At 41.0% G+C, this 25754-nt stretch overlaps 1 protein-coding gene and 1 long non-coding RNA gene across 4 annotated transcripts in view; one reads left to right on the forward strand and one right to left on the reverse strand.

The window, feature by feature from the left end:
• The window catches only part of LOC106019666 (uncharacterized), a 94066-nt gene that overhangs the window by 2853 nt on the left and 65459 nt on the right, over positions 1–25754 (forward strand). The window contains exon 4 of the long non-coding RNA XR_005268637.2: positions 19661–19766. This is a non-coding gene — a long non-coding RNA (uncharacterized lncRNA). The remainder of the gene's footprint in view (positions 1–19660; positions 19767–25754) is intronic.
• Positions 4352–17574, reverse strand: CHRNB4 (cholinergic receptor nicotinic beta 4 subunit). Of its 3 annotated transcripts, XM_005027921.6 has the most exons (7): positions 16987–17574; positions 12903–13031; positions 12427–12572; positions 11527–11571; positions 11291–11400; positions 7223–8195; positions 4352–5160 (listed from the first exon to the last, which is right to left on the reverse strand). In XM_005027921.6, exons 3-7 carry the CDS (start codon positions 12538–12540, stop codon positions 5020–5022), a joined length of 1383 nt encoding a protein of 460 aa, XP_005027978.1. In that variant the 5' UTR covers positions 12541–12572; positions 12903–13031; positions 16987–17574; the 3' UTR covers positions 4352–5019. The 3 variants fall into 3 exon arrangements, with proteins under 3 accessions (XP_005027978.1, XP_038040984.1, XP_005027977.1); XM_038185056.2 differs by lacking the exon at positions 12903–13031 and having other exon boundaries at positions 12515–12572; XM_005027920.6 differs by lacking the exon at positions 12903–13031 and having other exon boundaries at positions 16987–17572.

Consider the following 25754-nt stretch of genomic DNA (forward strand, 5'->3'; position numbering starts at 1 on the left):
GGGAGAATGGGACACTGTATTTGAAGTTCTGGTGAAGGTTACTCTCACACCATAACCCTGTCTAGAAGAGATCCTGGAGGCTGTAAATTCTCACTGCTGAGGAAATAGATTCAATCTTTTCCTATTGTCACGTATTTTCTTTGTGAAGTTAAAAAATCAAAACAAAAATGACCCAAAACAAACAAAAAAAACAACTGAAGTTCCTGACAGGATCTCTTTTAGCAGAGTTTTTATAGTAAAAAATCTTCAGGGGAGAGAATATTGCATCAGTCAAGAGAGAGAAGTGGGAATATAGTTTTTGTTTGTTTTTTCTTGGCATGTTTTTCTGAATTTAGGCCTTTTAGTAGGAACATGTAGCTGAAGTTGAGGTGTAAGGGATTGCCTTTTTCCTCTTGCCTGGGAAAAGCTTACTGCCAGGGATCATCCCATATCAGCCTTTCAGAGCCATCAGTGTTTGGTTTGTTTCCTCTTCAGTCAAAATCATGGTTTGCAAAGTGGCTCATTCCCCAGGTGCCCATCAGCTTCTTTATAAACTTGTATATCGCTTTTTGCCTCCCCCTGGCATGGCCAGGTGGCGCAAGACTCCTGCTCGCAGAGCTTGCTGGACTCATCTGGGCAGTGGGCGTGAAGGGAGGAGGGAGATGGAAGCGGTGAGAGGGGAGCGGAGTGGGGCGGCAGGCAGCCCCTAGTGGGTGCTTCTCTCTCTGTTGTTAGGGAAGGATAAATGACGACCCCATTTGGCGCTGTGTTAAGAGGCAGTGCTGAGAGAATGAGCGTCAGGCTGGGTTCAGCTGCTCTTGGCACAGAGCTTGTTTATCCAGTTTCTGTCTCTCAGAGCATCATTCACTCCATCCCCAGACACAAGCTCTCATGATAATTTCTGTAATTCTATTAGCTTAGAGGAAATAGGCTTTACTGTCCATTTGATTTTATTATTTTTTTCCAGAGAACTCAGCCGTTTGGTCTTGCAGCTTAACCCTTTGTGAACACATTTTCTTGCCTTGCCAGGACATTGAGATTAACTGTTTTCCCTTTCTGCCTTCTTGGTTTCCATGAAAGGGCAGCATTATGACTAGGATTTTTGTTTGAGTCATAACCAGAAATGAGCTAAAGCTTCAAAGATCAGATCCTAGCCTGTGTTTCCCAAAATTATGTGTCTAAAGCTGAGGAGTTTGGAAATGGCTGGTCTGCAGAGGCAGTGAAGAGCCACTGTATCCAGAGGTACAGGTATTTTAGCTTAATTTGCCTAGTTGCTGACATTTCCAGCTGTATTTGTATGTGTAGATGTTTTATCTCTAACATTATGTGATGAAGCTCCTGGTGAAATCAGCTCAGATGTGAGGTAGGATTATTTTTCTGTCCAGGGAGAGTGATACATTAAGAACACGTCACCATGACTGCATTGCAGAAGTACATAGAAGAATCTGTATGGACAGGGGAAAGCTCATTCCCCCAAGAATATCTGCAGTAACAAACTTTGTAGCCTTTGCTTTTTAATGATCATGCTACTTTGAAATGGCTTCCTTTTTGTTAAGATTTGTTAAGATCAGATCTTGATCAAATCAGGTGATGAGGAAAAGAATACCCTCACACCGTACTAGGGAATGGAGGTAGCGTCATCAGAACCTTTTCTTCACCAGAAGGGAAGCAACAGCTGGTTGTGCACTTTCATTGAAACAGTTTTAGTGGAAAATATGTTTTGAATGACCACATTCTTCCTCTTTAAATGAAAGTATTGCTGTAAAAACCTTGAAAAGTAGGAAAGTTAAAGTTTATTTTGTTTGATGAACTGGGACCTTATCATATTCATATAATCCTGCAAGAATACATTTCTAATGTTTCAATTTCTCTGGAAAATTTCTGGTTTTGAAATTTTGTCAAGAAATCAAGATGGAAAACCCTGTGATTCTTTGACAAGTTAATCTGGGATGGTTTATGTCTTATGTAGGCAGAGCTGCTGAGAGGCAAAAATAGATAGCGTTTACCAATCTGAAACCACAGTTTTAAGAGGTCAAAATTTTGTGAAATTTTAGCAATTTGGGTGAAATTTCCCATTCTGAAGTTTGCTATGGATGGAAATACTTCTGAAAACTTGACAAAAATGCCGAAGTGGTTTCTGAGAACATAACCTGAGAAAAGCATATCGCTTTACTCGTGATTATAAAGGAGTACGGCAGCCATGGAAAGCCCCAGAGCTCACCATATCTTGAGTGAGGAGCTCGAGCCCTGAAGGGATCTTCCTGGGGCCAGGGTTGTGCCTCCTGAAAGCACTTTCTGGGTTTGTCAAGTCGAGGCCTGGATTTGCCTGAGCTCCATGGTGGCTGCTAGCTGAGTTGCCAGATCCTTTTGGAAGCTCTCGGCTGCGCCAGGGGGGTAACGGAGCTGAAGGCTGCAGTTACAGAGCCGAGCGTTACCCATCGCTCCTGCTCACAGCATCAGACAGTGAGACAGGAGCACTGGGGGCCTTGTTCAGATGCGTTCAGGCAGTGCAGGGTGGGTGAGGCGAGAGGGTAAGTATTGGTAGGAGAGCCAGACGGAGCCGCAGTGCTGTTGGTGGGGGTGGAAAGGAGCGCAGAGGGGTCTCTGCTCTCAGCATCTGCCTACTGATGGGCTGCAGGGTCTGAGGACCACTCGCCGCAGCCTCGCTTGCTTGGATGTTTGAGTCCCTCTCCCTCCTGCCCTGCAGGTGGGTGCAGTGATTGGAGACAGTGTTCAAGTCTGTGCTGTCCCTTCCAGACTGGCTGTTCAGGGTTGTTGTGGGATTTAAAGTGGCTTCACCTTTATACTGTGCAGCACCAGCAGCTGCTCTGGCTTTCCTCTGGCTTCTCTGTAAGCAGAAAAGGCTGCGTAGCAGCTGTGACAGTGTGTGCACATGTGCTTGTAGTGTTCTATGCCACGGCAGCTTCTGGAGTATAACCCAACATGGGGTGTGCCTCCCTGCAGGGCACAGTCTCCCCTCTGCTCCCTTGGGACTGTGTGGGCTCCATCTCATCTCACAGCTGTGAGCAGTCTCACAGTTGGCTGGAGCCAAACAGCTCTGCTATTCGGGTTTAAGAGGGAGAAGACAGTTAAGAGGGAGAAGGCATGGAGGAAGGTTTGATCCCTTCCAACTCTACACAACTCTACACCACCCACCGGGCACCATGGGAAATTCCCAGAACAGTTAATGTTCGGGGGGGACCAAAGCATTGGCACCCTCTGGGAGAGGAGGATGAGGCAGCTCCTGTGGTTACAGGGCACACCAGCACTAATAGGGCCGTCCCACAGGCCTCCTTCACCCTCCTGCCCTGTCCTTCAGGGCACAGCTTGAGGACACAGCATAAGTGGACTGGAAGGGAGGATGACAGTGTTACAGCCATTCCTTCCTCTAGCCTACAGCCTAGGAGAGAGGCTGCTGCTGCTCACGGAGCCTTCCCCACCCCAATTCTGTTGCTTTTTCAGTGCATCTTTCCTAAGCTGCTGTGTTGCAGTGCTCAGGCCCCTGGGGAAGGCCACCCCTTCAAGCACTCCGGCTGCAGGTGGTGGCACTGGGAGCAGTGGGGCTGCAGCAGGGGGCAGGGCTGGCAGCAGTGCTGGGAGTGTTCAGCACAAGGGCTAGGAGTGAACGTAGGGATCAGCAGAGGTCCTGGAGTATCTCTGAACAGTCGGGAAGGCCTCCGTGTGACTGGTGTGGCGTGTTGAAATGTGTAGTTGTCTGTAGCTGCTAGGGAATGGTGATCTAGATAGGGATGTCGCTTAGTTCTGATGAGGGCAAATAAACCAGAGGTGTCTTCACCGGCAGCTTGCTGATTAATACACATTTAAGTGTCTGCTAATCCTCTCCTGGAACAGGTTGGCCTCAGGTCCCTTTCAGAAGAACTAGTAGGTGTTAACAGTTTGTTCACCAGTCGCTAGTTGTACCTATCAGTGGTGGTAAAATTATTCTGTGTCCTGACAGTGTCCCTAGCAAAAGCTGCGGTTGGTTTAGTTTGAATCAGCAGCCCACTGCTCTTTGTGGAGGATACGAGCTGGCTGGGACAAAGTTTGGCGAGATTATTCTGTGGTGGGAGTCTCAGGCCCTGATCTGCCCTTTGCTGAAGGCTTAAAGACTGTACATGTGCTAGCTCATGATAGCTTTCATAGCTCATTTGTTGAGGGTGGTATTTAAACCTGCGTAAACATCTTCTCAGCAAAATGCACAGGTCTGCTTGTTCTCAGGTGTCTAGCCTGATTCCAGCCACCTTTCACGGTTGTTGTGTCCTCTAGATGCTCTACTGGACTTCCTTTCATCCTTTAGATTCGTGAAAGCGTCTGTAGCCCCCACTTACACGAGCTGTTAAACTTGCAGGAACATTTCAGGACTAAATCTATATAAAGGAGGAGAAATTTTACATTTTATTTATATTTTATCACTGAACAAAGCATATAAACATTTGTTAATGATATGTTAATTTAGCCTCTGCTGTTTGATCTAGTAGCAGAGATGGCAAGATGAGAAACCTATTAGTGGTTACCTCAGAAGTGGCTCTGTTTCCCAGTTCGGTCTTAAATATCACACTCAGAGCAGCTAAACAGTGATTCCACCTGTCAAGCTCTTTATAAATCAGACACAAATAGTTTGATGCATTTGAAAGAACTAAATACCTTCTTTGAAGTATGGACAGTGCAGTATTCTAAGGAAAGAAAATGGCTTTCCTGAAGCAATGTATATAAAATTCCTTTTAATAAATAATCCCTGTGAGCCAAGCTGGCATATCGTACAGTAAATGCCTTTCTCTGTAATGTTCAGATGTCAAATAATTGAAAAAAGGGCCAAGATGCCACCAGAAGAACTGAACTTGTTGGAAAAAAAAAAAAAAGAAATGTTTTTGGATTTTTTCCTATCACAATAATCTAGCAAGTCAAGTTCTACTTTCCACATCCCTACCATAAATCTGATGTGAGAGCAACTCGGCTGACATCAGTCCGGATTTGACAGAGAGGAAACAGAGCCAAAAGAAACCCAGCATCTATGTAGGCATTGACAATTTTAAATAACAACTAAGGGTTCACGGCAGCAATGTGGTTTTGAAAAAGTGGCTGCAGAAATAATCCAACAGTCCCCAGGACACAAACAAGGACAAATATCCAGAGAAACAGCCTGTCCACTACCATGGCAACATACTTCCAATCTTCAATGACCTGGAAAAAAAAAAGCCAATTAAAGGTATTAGCAATTCGTCATATCCTTTTGCTTTTCCTCTTGCTGATACAGAGTCTTTGATTATGAAAACAAAAGGAAATAAATCTCAAGGTTCAGGGAATAAAATCACTTTAGACTTGGGAAGGATTCTGTCTCCTGCAACCATTCTGAGCAGTGGAGAAAAATACTGTAAATTTATCTAAGATGGTTTTGGTGCGTCAGTGCCTGGTGTCAGTCCGGAAGGACCCACGCTACAATCCAATTAAGGAATTTTTTCTTTAATTTTAGTTTGCAGATGCTGTTAATCTCAGTGGACAAATACAAACAGTATTTACTGCTGTTAAACAAGGTTAGCTTCTGAGCTCTTATCAGCAGTCTTCTTAACCAAGGGTTTTAATGTGTATTAGTACTGTTGTTTTTATTAAAATCCCTTTGGCCTTGCATGTGTTGAAACACAATGTGAGCCTTCGTTTCTGTTCTCAACCTGAAGTGACTTTGATGCTATTATTGTAAAGGATGAATATATCAATCTTCATTTGCATCTCCTCTGTCATTGATTCTAGTTACGTGTGGGACATCATCACCTCAGTGACTTTACCATGCTCGTCAATTATCTCACGTCTTACATTAGAACATTATATAGATTTCTTTCAGCGCACCCTTCTAATTTCCACTGCTGCTAATGGGAATTCTGCACTTCTGAAAAGAGGCTATAGGAAATGTACATGAGCGGTTGTTATCAGAGCGTGATAATGAAGGAAGATAGCAGAAATTAAGTTTATGAATCCAGAAAACAGTGATATGTAATATCAGAAAACCCCGTGTAAAAAGCATTCAATTCTTTTTTAATGCATGAAATACCCTCAGAAATTGTTCTTAGTCTCAAGTGGAGGCTCTGTAGATCCTTTAATATACGACGTATTCTTGCATGAGTTTCTGAGCTATTAGAATATTTTTTTTCCTGCTCTGTAAAGCATGCTTCTGTTCAGGCAGTTCTAATATGTATAGGCTCATGTCTAACATTAACTCCTGATCTTCTTTATTTATATTGACAGTAATTTCAGTTAATAGAAAACATGAACTACTCAGCAGCATGTTCCTCAAGGGACTTCTGCAATATCAGAAGCCAGACTATAAAATTATTTAGTCTGCTGGGCTGAAGGAGGGAGAGCGCAGCAGGAATAGAGAACCTAGAGTTTGAGTGGGATCTGGGACTGAGCGGGGTCACAGAGAGGATGCCTGACAGTTTTTCCTAACGGTGGTCTAAACAAATCCCAACCACCTGAGTTTTTCCAAGCATTATGTGCAGTGTATTTATATCAGCTTCAGCGTGCCAGCTAGTTACACATGAGCAGGGCATGTGAACAGGACACCAGCAACACTGCTTAAACATGTCTTGAATCCTGTACTTCTCATAGCTGATAACAAGTCTCACTTAACTCAAATGGAAGAAGTAACATCTCTGCTGGCATTAGGGTCTTGATTCTACCCACTGTATTTGCCATAACAGAGCAACATAATGTCTTGCTCAGTTATGGACAGAGATCTTAGGGCGAAGACGATGTCTGCAATTGTTTCCCAATTTTACTAAGTCCTTCTTCTGTGCCCACTTAGGTAAATTAAAGCTTGAGCTGCAGGTATGTTGTTTCTGGTTAACATGGGCTGATCATGTTCAAGTCTTTCTGAATACATTGGGGGAAAATATTCTTAAGCGGCATACTCCCAGACCTGGAACTCAGTATTTCCCCCCCCCGCTAGACATTACTTGAATGTCACAATGCAGCTTTTTTGAGGATGTTTCATGATTTACTGGGTAACCACCATTCTCTTTTCTTTTTATAAACATCCGAGTTACTTTCTAGGAAAGCATGGCTTTACTGAATTAATATTCATGAAGTTGTTTTAATGGCAAACATTATTTTGTCTGATAACCTATGGCTAGAATCTCTAAAATCTTCAAGCTAGCTAGGGAATTCAAATCTCCTTCCTGAAGAACAGCATGCTACAGAGGACAAGGGATGAAGTTTGGAAAGACCAGGATGATTTCTCATTTTTACTTACACTTTGGTCGTTGTCATCACTTTTCATGTGCTCTGCTATAAAACTGACTCCATCAATTGCTTCTTGGACTTCAGGAGAAAATTTCATGCCTGTTCTTAGCCTGAAATCTTGATGGTTGCTGACATTGTCAAGAGTCTCAGTGATTTTCATATCATATTTTTTGGCAGAAGCTGTGTTCACAAAGTAGGTAGAGTTCTTGTACAAGACGGCTGGGTCCATGGAAAGATTCTCTGCTCTTGTCTTTTTGCAGTTGCACAGCTTTTGCCGTGGAGAATTATTTTCTGGACGCTTCATGAACAGATAGGCTGGGAGTCTTTCAAGGAAAACCAGTTTTACCCAAGGAGGCATAGTGTGAGTACTTGGAGATCTGTGGTGGACATTGAGTACGCAGACACTGGTAACTATTGAGAAGGTGACTAGAACCATTGTAAACATGAGGTACTTCCCAATCAGCGGAACATCCAAAGATGTTGGAGGGACAATTTTGGAGATCAGCAGTAAGAACACAGTCAAGGCAAGCAACACAGATATGCATAAGGTCATTTTTTCACCACAGTCTGAAGGCAAGTAGAACACCAGGATGGCTAAGGAAGTAATTAGCACACAGGGAATGATAAGATTGATGGTATAGAAAAGAGGTTTCCTTTTAATAATGAAGTCATATGTCACATCGACATAATTGGGATCCAAAGGATTTACAGTCCTTCTTCCAGGGAGTGCTACAATGTCCCATTCTCCACTGGGTGTGAAGTCGTCCATGCTTGCCATGGAAGTTTTTAGTACCATATCAATTTCTGTATGATCGTATGTCCAAGACCGGAACTTTAAGGTGCAGTTTTGTTGATCAAATGGGAAATGCTTAACCTCGATCTTGCAGGCACTCTTGTAAATGGCTGGAGGCAACCAGCGAATGCTTCCATTATTCTGTACAATTACATTTGTGTACAGTGAAACTTCGTACGTGCCATCGGCACTAATGAAACAAGGGAAAAGAAAAAGGAGAGAAGACCAGGAAACATTAAAAGGGAAAACACAATTCAAAACAGAAAAACTTGCATTCTTTGTCTTGTGGGCCTCAGTTGTTGCTATAATTAAAGCTTAGGAAGATTTCAGTTTTGAAATCTATGTTGTAGGCAGCTATAATTTGATAGGGAGATTAATGTATGCATTTCTCCCAGTTAGAGATCTGATATTTTGTCCAATGCTTACAGAAAATTATTTTCATAAAATGGTTATTAAATAATAAATTTGCATGTCCAGTTTGTCCAAAGAACTGAAAGTGCTTTTAAATATTTTTTACAGTAATTAGGGCTTACAATATCTTTGAAGGCTGAGTAAAAATGAGATCATCCAGCAAGAAAACAGAGGTACCTTTGGTCTGGAGCACAGCCACTGCTAAGAGCACACAGCAACGCTCCTAAGTGACTTAGGCAAGGAAATAAGGATGTGCAGTGCTAGTTAGAAATGCAGGGAGAGTGCAGGCAGAGGAAATGTAATTATATAGTTTATAATTGATCGGCTTGTTCCAGTTAATGCTTACATATTACAAAACCAGGCCAGACAAGCCACAGGGTTCTTAATGCCCACAAATGATGTTGGCTTTGTGTCTCCTCCAAATGCTAAGCTTACACCAGGAGAGTCTCCTGTGTTATGCTGGGTCCTTTAATTCAGGGAGAGGATCATTATCAGTCAGTAGTCAGTATGGTTTCTTTTCCAGCGTTTCTGGGCAAACAACATGGGATTGTTTATCCTATGAAGTATCCTGAGGCAGAAGTGTGGTCAATTGTGAGAAATTTCCTTGAAATCTAGAGTTTGATAGTGTATTCACTGCATCTTTTCAAGCACGCTATGCAATGCCTTTCAAACTCAGTCAGTCCTGCTGACCAAGGAAATTGGAACAGGAGGGAGGAGGAACTTTCAGTGACTCTTTATTGATGGAAGAGGAAACTCAATTGCTGTTACTAAAACTGGGTTAGACACTTGTTAGGCTGCAAAAGTGAGTCTGGACTAGATATATCCCATTTCCTGTTGGATAAACAGCTACATTTGTAAGGAAGCTCATACAATTTAGAGACAATATGTTATCTGCACAACTAAAATACCAAAGTCAAAGTGTAAACAGAGGAAGTTCAACTGACCGTGATTAAATAGCACCCTTTTACTGCAATGGGAAATTTGCTCCTTGGGAGTTAGCAAGAAAGTCTAGTGAATCACCTGTCTGTTGACAAGTCATAAAAATAGAGCTGTTTCTGTACTAAGGTTGATTTTTCTGAGCAAAAAATCAGTGCAAGCATCCAAGGCTTGGCACGTGTATAGCTGCCCTCCAGATTGGTTACACTTGGCGATGCAAAGACGTCCTGGAGCCTAGCACTGCTGAGCTGAGACCCTTGCAGCTAATTTGTGTAGGCAGTGAAACAACTAAGTGCAGAAGTGAGAGGCTACAGTGTGTAAGGGTCTTTAGTTGGTTGCCAGTCAATATGTGTGTGTATATATTTATTTAGTTATTTATTTTTAGTAAAGAAACTATTTTGTCTCTCACATGTCTCTATTTCTCTATTTCCCTGAGTTAGATTTACAGTTAAGCCATAATACTGCATAGACTTGGGGGCTGAGAATATGCAGGTGCTTTTGCTTGCTGCCCCTGCCTGAGCTCTGAGGCCAAGCTGCTGGTGCTGTCTCAGTGTCCTCTACAGCCCCCTGTGCCACCTGCATTTGGGCAGAGCTGTGTGGTGCAGGAATGATCGTCTGTTTTCCTTGTTGGGACCATGCTGGACTGACTGCTGCCTACAAAACACTGCTCCAGCAGAAGAAAGTTACAGGGGGATCAGTCCTTACCTAAAACTTTAATTTCAAGCTTTGTACTCATGTAAAAAACAAACAAACAAAAAAAAAAAACATCAAAACAAAACAAACAAAAAAACCCACCAATATGGTGTTGCTAAAAGCTTGTTTCTGTACATTTAGCAAGCCTTTAAAAAATGTTCCTTGCCCTTCTTACAATCCACTAAATTATACTATTTGGGGAATAGGAAGAAAGACGCTGGGGGCGGGGACACAATTTAGCAGAACAAGATTTGACGAGGCAGAGTACATCCTAATCCACTAGCTGAATTATTTTGTGACTAATACAATAGTTTTTAGTATTTAAATATTTCTCAAATCTGATTTCCAGTAGTAGGATTCCAGGGACTTAATTCAGTTATATATAAACTTCCTAGGTTTCCCATCTGTACATGTTAGTAAACCATCCTGCGTTCATGAATTCATTGGTTTTCAAAGTATCATGAAAGTGTATTATAAGTTTTGGTTATTGTGGTGTTTATTTGTTTTCCAAAAAAAATGATATTATCTACTTCAACGCTTTGCTAGAGACTTAAAAACAAACCCCCCAAAAATCAGCAGTTGTTTGAAAGAAAAATCGAATCATGTTCTAGCTCCAAGGTTTTATTTTTCTTAGTATCGTGAAGCAGTGAGGTCAAATGTTGACAGATTTGTTATATATTCTTATAATTGACTTTTGAATGCTTTATGAAAATAGAATATAATCTGGTTTTGAAAGTTAATATTAACTCATGGAGTTCTGTTGTCTGTGAGCTTGAGGCAGATTTATGTCCTGGAGTCTGTGGTGGAAGGAGAGAAGAAGGAGGAGATAAAAATCTAGCACAGTGCCCAAGATGTCTGATAGAATTCCAGCTGTCTTTGTTGAAACCTGGTCAGCGTGCAGCTGTGCTTGTTCTTAAAATTCATTCTTTCCAAGCTTTCCAAGTAGTCTAATCTGATAAAGCCTTGTGTCTCAGTTGTGAGCCTTCTCATTGATCTTCTGGTGTTGTAACAACTCATGCTGCAGACTCGCCCCAGCTCTGCTAGAATCTCTCTGCCTAGAGTCCCGATTTTGCTGAAATGATCTTTAAGGCCAGGACCTCTGCCAGATATACTTGATACTGGCTAAAAGGTCTACCCTTTAGTTTCAGACTTGTCAGACCTACATCATTGGTTCTGATGCTTTTTTCTCAATATGTGGTTAACATTTTGTTCACCATCTGTATAAATTAGGGATGTTTTACTTACTTATTGTAAAGCACAATGTCTGGCAGCCAGATGTGTTTTGCAGGTATTCTCAGCGTATTTATTCCTTCATAGTCAGAGGGCTTCCAAGCCAAACGATAATCAATCCACTCCTAGGAGAAGAATTATACATTAGTGATGGGAGGATCCAGACCATCACAAACAAAACAATCACTGTGCTGTAGAGAAAGCAGTGCTGTTTGTGCTTTGCAAGGGCGTGCCTCTGTGGGTTTTGTTACCTGGTTCAGCCAGACATTTGTAGTCATGATCTGCTCCCGTTCATTCTGCAGGGGAAGAGACAGAGAAAAGCTGTCCTCTGAAATGTTCCATTTTATTGCAGTAATAAGATTTATTCTTTCTGGGATTTCAAGGATATTTCCAACTGTACAGAATGATTTTGCGTGGTGTATTTCAAAACAGGCAGTTCTCTACTGGTAGATGCCTGGCTTTGTGCACATATTGATAATGTATTGTCACCCCATAAGCAGGTAGGTCCAAGTGGCTTTTAACAAGGACAGTTGTGACTGGTGTGAATGCCACTCCTTGGGAACAATTTCTCCCCTGCAAGCTGACTTTTTTTTCCCTCGTGGGTCTTAGCTGAAACAGGAGGCAAACTTTTGCCACCAAAAAGCTCTAAAAGAATTTGTGTAAAGTTTATGTAAGGTTTGCCATGTAAGCTCTTATCTAGGAGGTTCATCTTCATGGAACTAGTAGGAGTTTCTACCAGAAAACCTTATAGCGGTCTTTCAGTACCAAAGAGGGCCTACAAGAAATCTGGAAAGGGAATGCTTTGTCAGGGTGTGCAGTGATAGCTCAAGGAGTAATGGCAAGCAGTGACATTATGTGCACAGCCCAGGAGAGATCCTGACCTGGTGTAACTCGCTGCAGCCTTACTGAATCCAGAGAAAGATCTTGATTTTTGATCAGTGGGATTGTATTGGATGAAGATCTGGCTGCTGTCCTTACGCATAGATTGTTGTAGCTGCATTCTGAAATAAAACCTGCAAACTGCATGTATGGGCCCTGCATGTTATGCAAAGTAGGAAATAGTGGGGACAGACTAACACCAGTCTGGCTTTTACTTAAGAGTGCTGTGTCCATAGTAATGAACTAAAAGGTGTAGCTTAACGTGAGCTTACCACGCTGATGAGCTGTGCCAAGGAAACCTGCAGTTCTATAGATACCAACTGGGATGAGTTGACAGCCGGGCGAATTAACTTATTGTACCTGTCAGGACTCAGTAGGTGGTTCATTAGCTTTTCTTCAGCATCTGCTGCGGTGCTTCCTGTAAAACATCACGTAACGGGCTCACAGAAGGGACACCAAGTGGCATGATGTAGAGATCATGGAATACCTGTGCATCGGATCATCTTCATGAAGTAATGAGGGCTTTTGATTTTCTAAAGACCGTCGTTTTGCAGGAGCAGAAGGATGTGGTGCTTGCACCAGTATCTGTTCTGCTGAAGCTGACTGTCTTTCACAGAGCATAGATCAAAAGCAGAAAGTTCAGGGCACTATGTGTTTGTGTTTGTTTTTGTTTTCCCCACAGTAAAATGCAAAGCTCAGGTTGATAGGTACTTTGGGGAGTGCATTCAGAAACCAGGAGGAAACCCACCTTCTTAATAACACAGGAAAAATGTTTCAAAGATCTAAATGGAGGGAGTCTGGGTGTGACTTTTCTCTTCATTGTCACAGGAGACGAGGAAAGAGTTGCAGGCACAGGAACAAATTGGAAGACTCTGGTCTGCGTAGGGAAAACCAGAGGATGAGCTGCAGGAGTCATAGGGTATTTTTAAAGATTTGGAGCTCTTTGGTGGCCAGTGATGTTTCTGTTTCAGAATACTTTTATATGAAATCCAGATGCACTAATATATGCCTTACTTTATGTGTAAAATCAACCTGATTTATGGACTAGCACAAATGCTTTAAATCTTAGGCAGCTAAAGCTGGAGTCCAGTATCTGCAAAATACAGGATCTGCAAGCTGCTGTCAAACAAGCCTGAACGTTCCCTGTGGAGCAGGATGGCTTATGGCACAGCTCCAGAGGTGACTGGGTCCCATGTTCTCGTGTTTGCTTTTTTATGGTATGGTAGTGGACTTTTCAAACCAGTGTTGACCACGTAATAATACTGATGACGAAGGTCCTGGTAACAACCTACCAGCAGTATTGTCCCCTTGCAGGAGAGTGATTCTGCTCTATGTAGAGTAATTCTGTGTTGTGTGGTACACCTGGCAGCGATGGACACAGGCGTTAATGAAAACAGATTCTAGTCCAGCGAACAGCGTGACTCTTCAGTAGGAAAGGGTACCTAACAACCTTAGAAATTGCAGAAATTAAAAGCATGTCTCTACAGCATATTTGCTTTCATGTGAACTGGGCTGTAAGTTGCTAGAGGGAACAAATCTCTCTTGAAACTTGGTAATTTTGAATTACACTCAGATATAAAAATACCTTAAGAACTTGTTTCTGATCCAGTATGAAGTGGGGAGACATGGAAGAAAATTTCATCAAACGGATCTGTCATATCTAAGCACAGCTTTTACTCAAGCTGTGGGGAAAGGATGAGATAAACAGCAGGCATGCTTTACTTCTCTTAAAAGGAGTATGTGCTACGTCATTGGTAGCACAGATTTTGTCACACGTCCTTAACTGTAATAGGGTCCTCTAGAATAGGCTTCTCAAGTACATCCCAAGCCATTTGGGAAAACATCTGTGTTTGTTGGGGTTGTTGGTTTTGTGATTCACACTTGCTTTGTACTCCTGCACAAGTCATTATGAAAACCTTAGTATCATGTGGTATTTTAATGTTATATTTATCCCCAATGTAAGCCTGCCTAATCAAAGGCTTATCAAGCTAGAGCTATGTTGATCCTTGCTAAGCTCCAGATTCTGTTTTTTTTTTTTTTTTTTTTTTTTTTTTTTTTTTTTGTATTGCAATTAAGATGGAGCTAAAGTTTATACAGTGTAGAAAAGGGGGCTTCATTCCAGGAATGGATTGTTTTGTGTTTACAGGGATAGCTGAAAAGCCTCATGATAGCTAAAGAGATAATTTATGTTAGTTATTTTTATTTAATTTTTAAGCAAATATTTGTGTTGCTGCTGCATATATAAGTGACATAAACTGACTGCTATAATTAAAATATAAACAAATTGTCATTTGGTTTGTTTCATATAGTGGTTGCTGAATGTTGCTAGCACAGAGAGTGAATTCTTGTTTGAATTTTTAAATATGGTTTCCCTGTGTTCCCATCTTTCTGTAGTTATTCTAGTGTATGGAGTGTTTGCCTAAGCGGTGAGAAAAGTGGAAACTGCAGAATATTTACAGAAACCTAATTCTGAAGGTACAGTAATCACTGCTTGTTCTCTGAAACCTGATTTGGGAAGTCGTGGTCATCTGGTCTGCAAATCACAACATACTGTGGGTCTCCATGTCTGATGAGAACAGCTTAGATTTTGAAGTACTGACTCTGTCAATAAACTTTATGCAGCTGAATGACTGCCATGACTTAATTATAAGAACAGCCTGTTAAATAATGAAGCCCTTTGAGATACTGTTCTCTGTTCTTAGGGAAGGGGTTCCTATAATGAAGAATTATTAACAAAATTGCCACACCATCCCAACTTTTAAAGAACTTAATCATCAAAAATTAAGGTCAGAGGGGCTACTCTACCTCACTCAGCTGCCTGTATCACATGCCGCTAGATGTCAGCAGTGCCCTGCCTTAAAGGTTGCCAGGTCTAATCTGCCTGTAAATAAAGTGTAAAAATGAGTGGCTCTTGAATAATTTTTATAATCCACTTTCCATTACCAATCTTATAGTAACCAGATGGCACCTAATGAAAACAAAATTGTCCTTATATGTATTTCATGATGTCAGTGGTTGCGCATTTGAAAACTCCTGTTTTTCCCCTCAGTGTTGAAAGAAATGCAAGTGCACTTTTTCCCCTCGCAAAATCCTTTTCTCCAAATAGCAGTAATCACCACAAATGCTGCAGGAAGTAAAACGTTGCTTTTAGAGAAATGATGTTAACAGTAATGATGAAGCAGCCCTAATTTGGGGGTAAAGTGTATTTGTGTACTGAAAGTAATAGGGAAAACACATTGGGGTGGATCCTGAGCTAGTGAAATTTTCATAGCTTCACTGAACATGCTGCACATCTCCTCCATTAAAAGGAAAGCAAATCACCCCATAAATTGCAGCACAGATTCTGCAGTAAGTTTGTATTCTCTGTGTAGGGGTATTACTGTTAAAAACAAACTGCTTTATCATGCTTTCAACTTCACAGTAGAAGAAACAAAAACAGGCTTGATTCACTACTCTGTGCAAACTTTACTTTTTACATGGTCAAAGTTAAATATAAAAAATGAAATAACTACTTAGTCTGTGCTGTACTGCTTATTTTCAGTGTAGTGACAAATACGTCGGCATGATTTCCCCAGAACAGAATAAGGAGCAGTGTCAACAAATACAGGCAAGTACACTGTTACCACTATCTAAACTGTAGAATTTAACAGAAGACATGCTTCCCCCATTTCCCTAACAAGTTATTAAAATAACTGTTGAAATAATAATAGTTTAGAAATAATATATTGCACAACCTATTGTCATTTTGGTCTTTCCTCTTTTGCAAATGACTTATGTTGACAACGGTGACGTACCAAATTCCCGTCTATAATTAGGAAGGAGCAAGTAGGATGCAGCAATAAGACAATCTTATTATCTTCTCTGAAATTACTTAGTGATGTTGTTACTTCTCAGTGTACTATTGAGTAAAAAGATCTACATGGCGTCTCAGGACAATGCACACTACTTTGGAATGCTTATTGTTCCTAAGCAAGTAATAGTGAATTTACTGTATTTTACAGCATATTTTAACTTCTGCAGTACAATTAATGAAAATAAAAATAAAATGCTGACGGATTCAAAAATGTGTAATCTAAAGTAGGCCCTCACCCTGCAGTAGTTACAAAGCAGATGTTTTCTGAAGTATAGAAGAAACAAAACTGCAGGTTGACTAGGTACATATAGGAAAATGTGATTTTTGTCCCAGTTCACTTTCTGCCAGTTTCACTCTGAATGCTTCAGTGGAGTCTCTCCGTGGGAAGATGCTCCCAAGGTAAATGCACTATTGTGTGCTGCTGTTGAGCTGTGCGTGTTGGCTAAAACATAGGCAAGAAATCCTGACGGGCTAAAGAAAATGTTCTTAATGTATGTTTACATTTTTAAATATATATTTATGTATTCTAATTGAATTTAAACATTAATTATGTATGAATCAAACAATTAGGAAATAAGAACTTTGCAAATACACAAACTTGAGTCAATAATTGTACAGAGGGGGGAGATCTCTCTCATTTATGCTTTATGTCTTGGTTCATTTTTTCTTTTTTTCCCTCTAAACGCAACGCCTGCTTTTCCTGTCACAGATTATCCGGGGAGCATCTAAAGGAACATTCTTTACTGGTTATCAATGTCATCTCCTACTGCTCTGTCATTTTATGTCCAACTTACATAAGCATCGTAGTGGATTTGCTGATACCGAATGAGCCAGAAACAACACTAAAACAATCAATTTCATGCATCTTCGTAAAGTCTGCAGCCTACTGAGGTGGTAGTTACGAATGGTATCATCTACCTCCTAGCCCTGAAAGCTAACACTGTTTCACAAACTGTATCTGAAAGAAAAGATCACTTACCGTTAAAATAATAGGAGCCCACTACAAAGAGAAAGAGGGTGTATGCATTCCTCATGGCAACAAGAAGAAGAGGTGGATTACTGTTCTTCAATTAAGACAGCTGGCAGTAGGCTCTGTTGTCAGGGTTGCACAAGGAAGAGATGTAAAAGCAAACCTGGATCTTGGAGGTATTAAATCCCTGGAAAGAGACAGACAGTAGGACCTGGCAGAAGCATTCTGCAAAGTGGAGTTTTCATAAGCATAGTGGTCCCTCCCCCTTTGCAGCTGTTTAAAGAGCTTTGTGGAGAGGAAAAGCACATAAGAAGAGGAACATAATGTGATAATGTTGAATAAGAGGAAATGAAAGAGCAAGCTAAAGAACATGATCTGCAAAACACAACTGCTTAATTCATGCTACTAGATAACATTTAGAAGGATTTCTGGTTAATAAATGCAGTGGGTGGGAATAGCTATGTGGGAAGAGCTGGATATAATTTTGTGCCATAAGACCTGTTAGTAAAAGTCATGTCAACTAATTGCACCCCTAGCAGAAACTTATCTTCTGTGTTAAGAGAAACAGTCGACTGCCTGTTTACAGCCCTCTTCCACTCCAAGGCCTGCACATGTGATCTCTATGAACTAGAACTCTAAAAGGCTTTCTGGGAGCAGCTGGAGGGGAACGGGGAATTTGCTGTCATTAGCATTTGACAGGATTTGTAGAAGAAAGCAAATGCAGCTTGGTGAGAAATAGCCAATAGCCATAAAGACATTTCAGAGCAGTGTTAGAGAAATCTTATGGAAGTTATCTTTTATAGCTGAAGGGTTCAGCAGAGTATAGAGTATCATGTTTTGGGATTTGCCATGGGAAGAGGTATAGAAAGAAGGGATAAGAAGAGTTTAGGTGTCCTTTGCAAGCACTGTGGGGCAGACTGAAGTTCGTGGTTAGAAAATGTAAGTTAATCTTCTAGTTACTATCTTATCCCCATATTGAGATTCCTCTCTGCGTATGGTGGCCACAGGATACAGTTCTGAGCTCGTCCCATCTCCCGGCAGTCTAACTCCCAGTGGAGGCATTCCTTATTTACCAGCATAACCCATGTATGGACCAGACCCTTAATCTTTACTTCTGCATCAAGCACAGTTGCTTTCTAACTGGAGCTATTTGGAGAAGGGCAACTGCTGCTATTTTGAGGCAAGCTGTTGGTGTAGCATTGAGCAATTCATTACCTTTCCTTTAAGCACTGTAGCCACCACCTATTTTTTTATTCGTCGCTAAAGAAGCCAGTGCAATCCAAGTGATTGCATGTGAATGGACTAACTGCAATGAAAACTTCAAAAGCTGGAGGAAAGCAGAGAAAGCACATGTTGAAATTGAGCTTTCCTACAGCAAATTGTTCTATTTTAATAGTAACAAACTCTAGTAAGTATGTGCCAAGGAAAGCGTTTATGCTGAGCCCTTCACTTCTGGCTCCTCACCATGGTGTGCTTCGCTTGTACCTCATCATAGGCCTCTACCAGCTGACTTTGCTACGCTCTTGTGCCTGCTGCTTAGCAATGTTGAATGGGGAATTGCTCTCAAGGGACTATGCCTTTAGTTGTTATGGGTATGGTTGAACAAAGTACCAGTCTGTTGGGGAAGAAGGACTGCAGCTGTTTCTCTGTTTTTACTTTCTGATATATGACCTATTTATCCTCAAAGGCAAATCTTACATCTGCCAACCCAACCTCTGTGCTTCAGCAGCAGTCACAGGAGTAACAGATGTATGCACCCTGAAGCCATTGCACTTGTACCATGTACACTGCTTGACGCTTGAGAGTTGAATAGCAGCTCAAGGTATAAGAAAACTGACAGGGACAGATTCACCAAACTGGCGGGTGGTCACAGAGCCAGAGTCACAAGTTGTTCACTGATTTTTGCTGCTGAAGCTGGGCAGGGAGAATGACCACAGCTGTGTTCCTTCTCTTTGGCCATATTCTTTCCTTTGCCATTCATGTCTGTGCATTCTTACCAACAGGTCACTGAAGGGCTTCCTTGGTCACTTGTGCTATGCAATACATCTTCCTAGGGTGATACTATAGAATTCCACTTGTTCATTACATTGATATCCTGAAATGACAAGTCTTTTCCTAGACGTTAGCATATGCACTGTTCTGGATTTGCATGTTAATACACTGTGCAAGCATGGGGATAGCATGGCAGACAGACATCCACTCGGGATTGTTCCTGGTGCTGCAATGCTTTGCATGTCTTACGGTCTTAAAGCTTTTAGGTACATGAGGAATATAAGATAGCCAAGTGCACAAGAGAACTGGCAGATCCTTTCCATGGATTTGTCACAGTGATTTGAAGTTTCCACTTGTATTAGGAAAGAAGCAGTCAGAAATGCTGGAGCTTCCAAAGCAGAAGCAGCCTGGAGTGCAGTCGCTCACTTTAGTGAGGCAGGTACAGCGAACAAATAAATGCTTCCAGGTAGAAAGCAGCAATTAATTTCCAGCAGTGGTGACATTGAAATGAATTTCAGGGTTGAGCTCATGTCTAAACTGTATCAATAAGGGACTTCAGATCATCTTCTAAAATACTGGCCTTACAAAACACAGAAGACTGTCTTTATGTTGTGCTTGCAGAATAGCTGTCACTTGCTGGCTGAAAATTGCTACAGAAGATGTCAACTAATGGCAAACTTTGTTTTTCTAGCACCTTACATTGAAGTGAACTTCTGTGATACCTGTCAAGGTCTTGGTCATCTCATCAACATCGAGGCATACTTGGCTTTCTGATCAGTTGAAAAATGGAACTTCTGGTACGTGAGTTCTCCAGGTAGCTGTTGTGGCCCCCTGTAGTTAAAATCATAGTTTTGCCTAGTCAACACTTTTTAAACAAGCTCATTAGAACAGCAGTGTTGGGGTTAACGTTCTCCCTTTTGTAATCTAAAACTTTGGAATTTAATAAGCTCCTTTTTCTTGTTCCCTCCCCCTCCCCCCCCCCCCCCCTTTTTTTTTTGTGATTAGTAGATGTTTTGTATGGGATAATTAGTTTTCATCCAGAGGTATGCTCTATGGTGGTGGACCATGTCTACATGTGAAATAATGTCAAGTCCACTTCTTACAGCACCTCTGTATTTATATTTGCCTTTCCAAATGGGATCTGACTAACATGGACAAGTCTTTGTGATAGGCTGTCTTCAGACATTGTGTCGTTCTATCACACTTTTGTAAATGACAGTGTGAAACAGGGCTGTGGATGCTACCAATTTTCAGATAAATAACACTCCTTTAATGTTTTGAACGATGATGATACTGTATGTTGATGCCTGATGTATCATCACATTACAGTCTGCTCCAAACCAACAAAATGTTCCAGAGAATTGCACTAATAGCACTGTGACAATAACACAAATGATGCATACAAATGATTCAGTAGCAATGGGTGTGATTCTGTCTCTCCTTGTCAAAATATGAATGATCAAGGATCAATGAAAAAGCCACCTTTCTACTTTAGGAATATGTCTGATGGTAGACAAAGTCACTTCTGGAAAAAATTGTTTTCTTTTTTCTGGTTTATTTTTTTAAAGTCATCACCATATGCTTTATGAGCTAGCAGGTGGGTTATGTTTGTAGATTCTTTGAGGCAGTAATAGTAAAGCATCTGACACTAAATGATTATTATCAACGTCTTAAACCTCCAAACTGCACAAGTGTAACAGGTTCAGAGTGTTTTCTAAAGCACTGCAGAAGCAGCAGCTGAGAGTGTGTTATGCTATTTTGGAGCTGATGCTTTTACTTTTATCAGTCTTTTTTGCTTCCTCTTATATGCTTTGAGATTCATTGCAAGCTTGCCTGTTACACATAGAGCCCAATGTTTCAGCTCTGTGCTGAGCAGTACCAGTATAATAATAAGCCAGTTTCATGATGTCTTAATGTATCCACTGAAAGTGTAAATTTTCAAATAAACACATATTTATATTGCTTTTTGAAGTACATCTGAGATGTATGTTTGTTGGGATTCAGGAGGTTTGAAGTGGGAGTGAACTAGTGCTATATTCAAAAGAGGAGTCTGTTGTTGGATACATCATCTTGGACATGTCTGGGTAGATTCAGGAGCTGGAAAATGTTTGATGAAATGTTTGAGGATAGTCTTATAATTTAGCCCACTGGCTTCCCTGTATGGGGACAAAACAGTTGAGTCTAATGTTATCAATTGTATGGGAAACTCAAAGCTGTATTTTTCTCCTGCTGTGGTGATCTGTTACCTTGGATATGGTAGAAGTGAGAAGCCCGTGTTCATTGTTCACTCATGTAGCCCAGATTAATCAATTTTTGTGAGTCATTTAATCCAAACTTTGTGATGCTGTAACTATTTATCTCCATTAAATCACTCCTCATATAAACTGTATGGAGGGATTAAGCCCAGATGATCAATTAGATCTTTAGGGGGATAACCTCATTGAAACACTCTATATCAAACCCCTAAACAGCATTACTGAATTGACACCAAGACATTGTTTGAAATGTTTTTATTCTGAAGTAAAGATACTACATAGTGAAGATCAAAAGAAAAAAGCAAATTTATAAATATATAGGCAGAATTTTCATATTGTATCAGTGTGATTGTTCAAGTGAGTTGAATAAATATTAAAAGATAAAAATATCTGTAGAAACCATCCTCTGTATAGATTTTGATTATCTTGAGCAAAGACAGGCAGTTTATAGGGATTTCAGTGTAATAATATTTCCTGATTATCAAACTGAAAATTTAGTGGAGGCTAAAGAAAGAAATGGAGGTGAATGTTATCACTAAGATAGTGAGAGACTTTTCTAGGTGAAAAATCATGAATAGAATCTGAAAGAAACTCAGAAATAAGACTGAATTCTATCTCTGTTTGTGTTATGTAAAATTCCAACTGATAGGGAGAAAAAAAAAAAAAAGATGAGAGATTTGGGGATTAACCCTAATTTTTCTTCTTGATTATAGAAGATAACAACTGAATAACATACAGATTTCTCTACTATGTATGCCATGCTTATGTCACTGGCAGAAAAGGTGTTCCCAAAATCTAGATAGAAATTTCCTTCAAGTTTACTTAGCGGAAGTCTCTAGGGGATATGAAGGAAAAGTACAAAACATCTTTTAAAAGATCGTAAACATGTTTGGTGTTGTGGTAATGGAAATAATCTTGCACTTGTTGAAAAGTGGGATGGTGTAACGTCACGAGGAGGAGAGGGGAGGTGGACCTGTGAAAGTGCCGCTCCAAAACAAGGCCCAGTACCAGAAATCTAGGTAGCCAGTTCATGTAAGGCAATGTTGTCCTCAGAAAGAGATCTTATTGATTTCTTTAAAAACGTACGGCTGACATGCACAAAAGAGGGAGATGAACTAAAATTCCAACTTGGGGAAGGCGCTTTTAAAGCTTCAGTAGATCAAGTCTCTCTCAGTGGAAAATGCAATCTGGGAGAAGATTCTAAGTAGGGTAGTCCCCAGCTGGCTGCAGTGAAATGCCACATTTTGTATTGATTCGCTGTACGTTTCTTGGTCCACATCACGATGCTCATCTCGTTCCTTAAGATATGTAGTGGATTTGGATCAGGTAGCTCTGTGACCATTTCTCTCTGTGTTATACCGCAGCAGCTGAAATATCCTGGGGAGTTAATTGCCACCCATCTATAACTCTCATGACCTCAGTTATTGTCTTCCCTCCAACCTCCTCCATTTGAAGGCTGTGGTAAACACCCTGATGTTGTTTATGTCTGAAAATTTTCCAAATTCCTTCTTTCAGGAGGCTTTCAATTTGTATAGAGCAAAGAAACTATATCTTGGTGCTTAAATTCAATTCCGTGATATCAGGTGCTCTAGAAATATCTTCAGATAGTTGCATTGTCTTTTCCAAGACTGCATCTGTGCTCATTTGTTTAAGTCTGTCAGCTGCCTTTGCTGACTGCAATTTTTTGCTGATATGTGCTGCAGCTCTTGCCTGAGTTTGAAATATGCTCTTAGGGGTTATGTTCTTACAGGTGGTGGTTTGGTCACTGATTTTAGCTCTCCTCAGGGTCTCATCCATGAGCTTTGGTCAGTCGTTCTTTCCTGATCACTGATGCAATCTCTCTCTTCATTTAATTCCCTAAACTAATATCTAGAATGAATTTGATGCTTACCTCACATTAGCTCAGAAGCTCTTCCCTGACTTTGGTAGGGGTATCACTCTGGTGGCAAACAGTTATACATTCTTTTAAAACATTGTAAATGAAGCCCTGGTCATTTCTGTAATGCCTGTATTTTTTCTGAAACTTATAAAAAGGGGCTAAATATATGGATGTTTAAGAACACATTTTAGCCAATACCAATATGCTCCTGTATGCAATATAAGCATTTCTGTGGGCTTGCACTTTTTGAAGTAAAAACTCTAAAAGTAAATTCCAGGAGTAAGTAGTGATATTTCTTCTGTTTATCTACCTTGCTATATTATTCCAGCTAAGAAACCATGCTTTACTACTGCTGTTTTCTGCATAATTTCTACCAGTTGTGGTAAGTTATTGAGAAGAGCTCTACTGACTACGAAAAGTAGGTGTTATGAGTAAATCACATGCAATATTTTCAATTCAAATGTGTGTGGAATTTAATGGTGCAGGGCCAGACCTACAGGTCATGCTCACTGTAGTGTGGTGCGAGTTTTATCTCGGAGGTTGGCAGATTTTGCACCAGACAGAATTGTATTAGGAAGATCCCTGTCTACTTGGCAGTAAAATATTTTTTCTTCTCAAGATGCCTCTATATTTTGCAGGGTGCTAATAGCAATAGAAAGCTCTCTGCTTCATAAATGGCCATTTGGAAAACCTAGAAGAGCTGTGGTGCAGAGCGCATCATTTCAACACGTGAAGAATTTTCCTTGATTTCTGAACATCTCTCTTCTTCACTGGGGTAGAACTGCCCATTGCTACCTCCTTCCTTGCTTTCACTGTATTGGGCCCATCCCAGGTTAGTAATGGCTGTTTTGTACACTGGGGCATTCGATAACCTGTGTGCCAGGAAAAAGAAAAACAAAACAGCTCTTTGTAGTGGACTCCAAAGGTTTCGGTTTCACATCCATGCTGAAGGGAATCAGAGCACCCGTATCTGCCTGTCCCAGCAAACAGAGGGAAGGGAGAACAGTGGATGGCAATTGTGCTGTTTGACATTTACCTTTTTATTTAGAAGTGCTGCATTTCAAGATGAGTAATTTGGAAAGTGCAGAAAACGGAGGGGTTTAGGATACAAGATTGAGAGCCAAAGGCAGGGGCTTAGCTCTCAGCTCTACCATGAGTCTCCAGGGCCTTGTCTAGATAAATACCATCGCTGTTCGGTGCTCCAGCTTCCCCGGTTGTAAAGCAAAGATAAGGATTGTCAGAGAATTAACTAATGTTTGTAAAAGGCTAGGATGGCAAGGAATGAAAAGGAATCATAAAAACAGAAGGAAGCCCAGCATTACTGTGGCTTTCACACTTAATTTCTAATACCACAGAGGTTTTTGCTTGTTGTTTAATACATGCACTGAACCAGGGAAGGAAGAGCTATCAGAAGAGATGTTTGCCTCCCTCTCGTAGGTGCCCTGCCTCCCCATGGCAGCTGAATAGGTCAGCTCTGAGTTGGTCAGGGAGCACTCCTAAGGGTTGTCACAGACCTTCCCCCAGCGGCTCACATGGCTGTGAAATCTCTGCTGGCTGCTCTGCAGTGGCAGCAAGCTAGATGCTACCTGCTCCTTACCAAAGGGCACTAACAGGGAGCAAACACTAAGAAGTATTTCATCAGAGAGCTCTGTTGTTAGCTACAGAGAGCTTTCTGGATTTATTTCCAAATTGATTTGCAGATCTTGAAGGGGATTGAAGGTCTGGAATGAATATATTGGCTCTATCTGTCATGAAGCTAACCTGGCAATAAATACTGCTTCATCAGGGCTGGTAGTCATTGAAGTCCTTTTAACTTTGTAATCCCTTTGTTTGTTTTTTTTTTTTTTCTTCTTCTTGAAGACAAAACCCCAGATGTGGCTATAGCGATGATGAACGCATCTTGAGCAATAGCCTGCATTATCACTGCTTCAAAGGGAGGATCATTAAAATCACATTAAGAGTTGGCAGAAGCCCATTAAAGGGCTGGGGACTCGCTGGACTTCCAGCTTCAACATTTCAGGCTTCTGCACTTTTCAAGTGCACAGGCTTTCAGTGCAGCACTGGGGGGTTGTTAGCGAGATTCCTTTTTATTTTAATTACTGTGGCAGGACATAAGCTGTACTTTATTTGCAGGTAAGGTTTAACAAAGTTTTGGGGGAGGCCAAGCAGTTTATGGCTGCTGCCAGTGAGAGCTGGATCCCTGTTTGGTGTCAGCTGTAGCCCAGCAGAAAGCCGTCTCGTGGCTCTTGCGTGAGACCTTCCTGTGCGGAGCTCTTTGGATCACACACAGCAGTGAGAACAAATATTAAGCCTGTGTAAGAAAACAGAAACAGCTACTGCTTCTGCCTCTGGCAGATACTGAAACTGAATGTGCAGACAGTGGCAAGGGTCTGAGAAGAGTGAAGTGGATAATTCCAGAACAGTTGTCTTACAGGAGCATAGAAATTCAAAGCAGAAATTCTTTGGTTTGGTTTGACAGAACACAGCCTACTGTGATTTTAGTGTCAGACCTTCTTAGAGGCACTGACAAAGCTGGCTAATGATTGGAAAGTATTTAACATATAGCATGGATGTTTTCGATGTCTTTCAACTCTTTAAAAATTAAACATGCTAATTGCAAGTAAATATGGCCAGGACAGATGTATAGGGCA

This window comes from Anas platyrhynchos, chromosome 11, assembly GCF_047663525.1.
Source record: "Anas platyrhynchos isolate ZD024472 breed Pekin duck chromosome 11, IASCAAS_PekinDuck_T2T, whole genome shotgun sequence".
Taxonomy (NCBI): domain Eukaryota; kingdom Metazoa; phylum Chordata; class Aves; order Anseriformes; family Anatidae; genus Anas; species Anas platyrhynchos.

What these genes read in the sequence shown, in the direction of transcription:
- CHRNB4 (XM_005027920.6), bottom strand. Translation starts at nt 17,041, where the DNA reads ATGAGGAATGCATACACCCTCTTTCTCTTTGTAGTGGGCTCCTATTAT. An exon ending in GGGCTCCTATTATTTTAACG is followed by an intron (nt 12,573 to 16,986) that starts GTAAGTGATCTT and finishes GATGTTTTACAG; the next exon opens with GAAGCACCGCAGCAGATGCT. An exon ending in CAAATGTCTGGCTGAACCAG is followed by an intron (nt 11,401 to 11,526) that starts GTAACAAAACCC and finishes TTCTTCTCCTAG; the next exon opens with GAGTGGATTGATTATCGTTT.